At 34.5% G+C, this 6,270-nt stretch overlaps 1 protein-coding gene across 38 annotated transcripts in view; it reads right to left on the bottom strand.

Annotated features, from left to right (window-relative positions):
- Positions 1-6,270, bottom strand: part of PTPRD (protein tyrosine phosphatase receptor type D) — a 466,133-nt gene that overhangs the window by 139,021 nt on the left and 320,842 nt on the right. For 22 of the 38 annotated variants that reach the window (XM_061365082.1, XM_061365081.1, XM_061365083.1 and 19 more), the window contains exons 5-6: positions 3,315-3,503; positions 1,287-1,304 (exon numbers count right to left, since the gene is read on the bottom strand). In XM_061365082.1, coding sequence (XP_061221066.1) covers positions 1,287-1,304; positions 3,315-3,503 — 207 coding nt within the window. The remainder of the gene's footprint in view (positions 1-1,286; positions 1,305-3,314; positions 3,504-6,270) is intronic. The other 16 variants (XM_061365087.1, XM_061365088.1, XM_061365119.1 and 13 more) reach the window with 1 other exon arrangement.

Here is a 6,270-nt window from a genome sequence, read left to right as displayed (position 1 = left end):
ATGCAGATTGGTAAGAAAAGAAAGACAGTTTTCCGCAACTTACAATCTTAAAGTATGTTTGCTGAAAAACAAAGAGTAGTTGAATTAGAAGACAAAAAGTTAAAAAGCATGGTCTACGCCAACAATGAAGAACCAACCAACCACTGCTGAGGCCCACAGGAGGGCCCCCCCAAAGACACCCATCAAAATCCACTACTGGGATTAGCAGTGTGGTGTCACAAGACCCAAGAAAAATACAAAACAAGAATTACAAAAGAAAGAAACATTTTTGCCAGAGTATCAAAAACCAACAATACCACATACCACCAAGAATAATAATCATTAACCTTTCATTTCCATATCCTGTAGATTAGAAGATCCAAAAATCCAGACGTGACAGAATTCCAGGAAAAAGAAAACAATAAAAAAAACCAACAAACCAAAAAAAAAAAAAAAAAAAAAAAAAAAAAAAAAAAAAAACCAACAAAACCCGAAAAACAAGAAAGGAAAAAAAACCCAACATTGCTGTAATTTTTTAGAGGGGGGGACATAATTTTCAACTTTATGAAGTTAAAAGAAAAAAAAAGGATTGGAAAAGAACAAAAATAAAAACCTTTTATGAAAAATAAGACAAAAACAAGAAAAAGAAGATAGTCCATGTTGTCTTCTGCATGTCTGCTACTGTTCTCCAGACCATCTTGTCTTTGGTCCAGGACAAGAACAGCTAAGGAAGAAAAAAAATGATCTTTTTTTGCTCCAGTTGGACGAAAAAAGAGGAAGGGGAAAAAAAAAAAAAAGAAGAAAAAGAAGTAGAAGAAAAAGAAGAAAAAGAAGAAGAAAAAGAAAAAAGAGGGACAAATGGTATACGCTGTGACTGGGCTATGGCCGGAAGACCTGGATATGCTTTCTTTGAAGCATATCACAAAGCAAATTATTGTTGTGATTTTTTTGTTGTTGTTGTTTTTGGTTTGTTTTTTTTTAAATGAACAAACAAAAATGGGAAAGGAAAAGGGAGTGTGTGGAAAGAAAGGCCACAATATGAGAGTCACTGATCATAACCAAACAGGACAAAGGAAATAAAAAAACAGATGATAGACATTTCTGTGGGTTGTGGGTTGTTTTTTTTTTTTTTTTTTTTTTTTTTGTGTGTGTGTGTGTGTGTATGGTTTGGTTTTTGTTTCATCTTTTTTTTCTTAAAAAAAAAGAAAAAAACAACAACAACAACAACCCATAACAAAGATGACAGGGATGAAAGGACAGAAAGAATGAGAAAGATCATTCTGTGAACGTTAGTTCAGCACTCTTACCTCTTATTGGTGTACCACCTGGGTGGATAATATGAATGCAAATAAGATTAGAAAGAAGAAGCATTAGTACGAGAAGAAGGAGGCTAGGGCTTTGGAAGAAGAATTAAATTAGATTTACAGAATTAAATAAGGTCTTAAGAAAAACTTGAATTACTATACTGTTAAAACAGGAATATATTAGATAGTATTATCAGGTTATAAAAGCAAATTGCATTGTACCACATAGGGCAAAAAAGCTACAATTGGCTGCATTGCCATTCTCAGAGTAGCATTTGAGTTCTTAGATGTTTGATTATATAGGGTTAGATATATATAAAATATGCCTCAAACGCTTAAAGAAAACTTTACAATGCTGTACTTATGACATAGTTTAGGAAAATACTGGAAATTCTATTTAAGTATATATATATAAATCTATATATATATAAAAAGAGGATACACGGAAGGCTATTTCAGAACAAACACTGTAGTTCAGGCTGGATTATGGCATTTACTGTTCTATAGCTATGTGATAACGTGTACTGTTTCCTTTAGGTGTTGCTATGACTGATAAGACAACATTTCTGTGGAGGTGTGCGTGTGCGCCAATATAGGGATCTGGTGACTACACTGACTGTTAGTAAAATGCATGCCATGCATTTTAAGAATAATAATAGTAATCATATAATAATAATAATAATATTCTGAATATGAAAATTAGTGGGGGTGAAGTGCGCTTCAGAACTAAGCACTTACCAATAGATTCTGGAGATTTAAATACGGAGAGAAGAAAAACAGCACAAAAATATTATTATATTCCTTATAATTTGGCACAAAGTTTTCAGTTAAAGCTTTATATACTAAATCATCTATGTCACATGTGAGAAATTAATTCTTAATTTACATTAACAGAAGGTTAATTTACACAATTCTTCTGACAACAAGCAAAAAGTCAGTTAACAAGACGATTTAACATCACAGGACAGGTCAAAAGCTGAGAATTCTGGGAAGACACGTGATTAAACAACTTAGATTCTACAATGTTATCTACTTCAATTGTCAAAGAGAAAAGCTCATTATATCCCAATTATCTTACTATTTAGGGATAAGCTTCAAACTCTAAATTTAGAATTGTTGGGTTTTTTTATATCTACAGAGAGCAAAATAATTAACTAGGGCAGTAGGAGAGTAAAAGAACTGCTAGGGAGGTGCAAGGGGCAAAGAGAGAAAGAGCAGCAAAAGCTGGATTCTACACCAAAAGCAGACTTCTGTAGATCCAGAAAATGTAGGATTCATAAAGCTTTAGCATGGGCGCACACTACTGTGGCTACATGTGTTGGAAAAATGCTCAGCCAGCGAAAAAACTTTATTCCACAGATTACTCAAGGATTCTTTTCAGGCTTTTTTTTTCTTTTTGTTTGTTTTCAAGTTTGTTTTTTAATTTTGGTTTGGTATGGGTTTTTTTTAATATTCTTTTTAAAGTATAATTGTGCATGGGAAAAAGTATTGTGTTTTATGTATTTGTGAGAGGAAAGAAGATGTGTCCAAACTGTCTAATCTTTGGTGAAGTCAAATATGGAAAAGACAGCACAAAACACATTTTAAATTTTAATTGAAGTGTCTAATGCAGGTTTTGGTTTTGATGAATATAACCATTGGTACTCCTTGCAATTTCTGAATGAAGTCCAATGTTGAAATAAATTTCTTTAAAAAAAAAAAAAAAAGAAAGAAGAAAGAAAGAGGAGAAAATGGATCCATCAAGTACTGCAAAAAGCAGTAAAGAAAAAAATTATCAAAAAATACAGTCACAGCAGTGAGCAATGTGGAGTAAACAGAAGCTGCAAAACATACAGAGACAGACTCTAGAGAAGGCTATGACAACATCACAGACATGGACAACACAGTTAGACAGAAGAGAGAGGAAGAAGAGAAATTATTACCTATAAATAAAAAAAATAGAAGGAAAGGAAAAAAAAAAAAAAAGGAAGAGAAAGAAAAGGTGAGAGAGAACAATTCTGGGCATTAGTAGAAACAGTTACAAGACCCTACCTGAGCGCAACTGCTTGATACGGCCATTGTTGTTACTTGTGTCAACAGGTAGGAAATCTTTGAACCAAGTTATTTCAGGATCAGGATTGCCACTGGCTGCACATAACATGGTAGCTGTACGAGTTCGTTCAACGACCTTTAGCTGTGGGCCCATATCAATGGTGGGGAAACCTCTGGGTATTTGATCCTCTGCAAAGGAAATTGATGATTTGAAGAATTTTACTTTAGTTACATAGTAACTCCTGAAAGCCCCAACTGCCACTCAATGTTCAAGGATACCCTAATTGTACACAAGGAGCTGATGCAAAACTGGATACACGGGCAGTATTTTTTGTAACTTACAGTGATCAAAATGCTGATACAAAATAGAAAGTTCATAATAAAGCAGATACAAACTTTATACTTACTTATTAAATTGGCAGAGATACTGTATGGTGACTTCCAGGGACAGCAATTCCACTACTTCTCTGAGAAGCCTGTTCCAATGCCTTACTACCTTTTTGGTGAAAACCTTTTTCCCTAATATCCAGTCTCTGCCTTCCCTGGTGCAGCCCAAGGCCATTCCCTCTTGTCTTGTTACTTGGGAGGATAGACCAAGTAACACTACCTCCTCACTCCATCCTCCTTTCAGCTAGTTGTAGAGAGTGATAAGGTCTCTCCTGAGCCTTCTCTTTTCCAAAGTAAACAATCTCAGTTCCCTCAGCCATAGATGAGGCCCTTAGTGACATGGTTTAGTAGTGGACTTGTCAGTCCTTGAGTAACCATTGGACTTGATCTTAAAGGTCTTTTCCAGCCTAGCTGCTTCTATCATTCTATGTAGTGCATAATCACTGGACTCCCACTGTGGTACTTTACAACACTGATGTTGCCTTGCTTGTGAAAGGCCTTACTATTTTATGTAAAATATTGAATCACCATTCCTATCAACAACAGAGAAAAAAAAATCTTTACATAAGACAAGTACATAAGGAAGTGTGATCACAGAGTATAAGATTCAGCCAGGACCTCAGGAGACCCAAGTTATATTTCTTGTTTTTATCTTTACTACCTATGTGCTGCTTGTCTTCACATTTAACATCCCTGCGCTTCAGTTGCCCATCTGTAAGATGGGTATGATAGTCCTTTACTGCTACAGAGAAGTGCTATGAGGATGAATCCATCATAAGATTACAAAGCACTGAGAAACTCTAAACAGTGGAGCTATGCAAATACTAAAGCTAAAGTGGTAAGAATGGATATAGCCATGCCAACTAAAACACCCGGACATGGTCGAAAGTCCTCACTCACTCTAGCGCAGTCAACAGCAAAATATTAAGAAATGCTGACGAAAAAGAGCAATTCACCTTCTCAAGATGATACATGCTAGCAAGTAACACTGGAAGCACAGTCAGATTAAACAATTTCTCAGAAATCAAATTAGCAAATCAAACAATCTACTTGAATTACATCATCTTGCTCTTCATTTCCATTAAAATTAAAAAAAAATTGTCGCAAAATGATTGTTACTATTTCTGTTCAAACAGGACAAGCAAAAAAGAAAAAAATCAAAGGATCAATACTAACTGTGAAAAACTTATCCTATTAAATGTCTCGATTTGTGGTTATTGACATCAACTGATCAAGGGATAAAAATAATTTAGAAGAAATTGTCCACCATCAACAAGCTTTCATGAAAAATGTGTCATTTTTTCAAATAAGGAAGTCTTCAGAATTTTCAGAAAAATGTATAGCAAGAAAGTACATCCTATAAATCTTCGCAGTTCCTGGGGTCTGCTACTGCCCATAAGCTTGTTAATTGTTTGCAACACAAATGCACATATATACTAGGTAAACAAAATTCTCTACAAGTCTGCAAAACACTTACAAGCTAGTATTTCTAACAATGAGTGGTTATGTATCAATTTCTTCACTAGCTATAGGCTCATCCCAGAGAAAGTTATGTTTCATGTCTGGGATTTTTTTTTTTTTTTACTTTGAGAGTAACTGACAAGATTTGTCTTGTGACACAGAACAAGATTTTTATGAGCTGACCTTTCCATTCCTACTTGGCTCATACAGAAAACCCTGGAGTCCCTTTTGTAAATACGTAAGTGTACAACAAAGCTAATCTATCTTGAATACTAATAGGATGGAGTAGTAAAGAGCTTTCCTTTCTTATTTTTAATAAGGGCAATTAAATGCCATTCATCCGCCTTATGCACAGAATCTCTTTGAAAGAATGCTGTTCATGAAATTTTCATTAGAAACATCACAATGTAACAGATTCAAGTAGCCAGAACTGTTATATTTTTGACAGTTGTGGCTTGTTTCCAATCTGGCTTTCAGGTATTTGGCAATAAAAACCAATATTTGACATCAGATGGACAAGGGAAATAATGAAATTCCTCATTGGAGTGCTTACCACTGTGGATTTAGTTTTTACAGTGTTGATCGTCTTATTTTTTCCTCTATAAGTTTATTAGTGATTTATATAAAACTGTCTTTATACTTTGATGATACCAAGTTTGACAGATCATCAAACACACTCCGCAAGACAGCTGAGCACCAAATCAGTGAACAACTGCCTCTCAGCCACAGTAAGACAAAAGTAAATATTAAAAAAAATTGATATATGGGTAACTCTACAGTTTTGCATAAGATGAAAAAAAAAATTTACTGCACATTTATATTCTCCATAGGTTCTAAACTATAGTATATACCAGTGTTCCCTATTAATATTCAGTTCTAGTGAATTAGCTTCTAATTCATCAACAATTTAAATCAGACTTGACCTTCTCAAAGCCATTTGGTACTGTCATTTTGAGAGGCCATTAAAGGGCAGATTTCTCTGTCCTTGTGCTTGGGGAATCATACATGTAATACGTATTTTGTTTAGGATGACAGATACAAGAGATTCAGAAATAGAGCATATTCTTTGAATCTGTTAAGTGTCTTAACAGCACTGCATTCTGTTACT

This window comes from Neopsephotus bourkii, unplaced genomic scaffold (genome assembly GCF_033783945.1).
Source record: "Neopsephotus bourkii isolate Nb327-2 ecotype Australia unplaced genomic scaffold, CSIRO-AGI_Nbou_v1 NB_1273, whole genome shotgun sequence".
In the NCBI taxonomy this organism is placed as follows: domain Eukaryota; kingdom Metazoa; phylum Chordata; class Aves; order Psittaciformes; family Psittacidae; genus Neopsephotus; species Neopsephotus bourkii.
The sequence above is the reverse complement of the archived record's forward strand: the minus strand, read 5'-3'. Positions and strand labels throughout refer to the sequence as shown.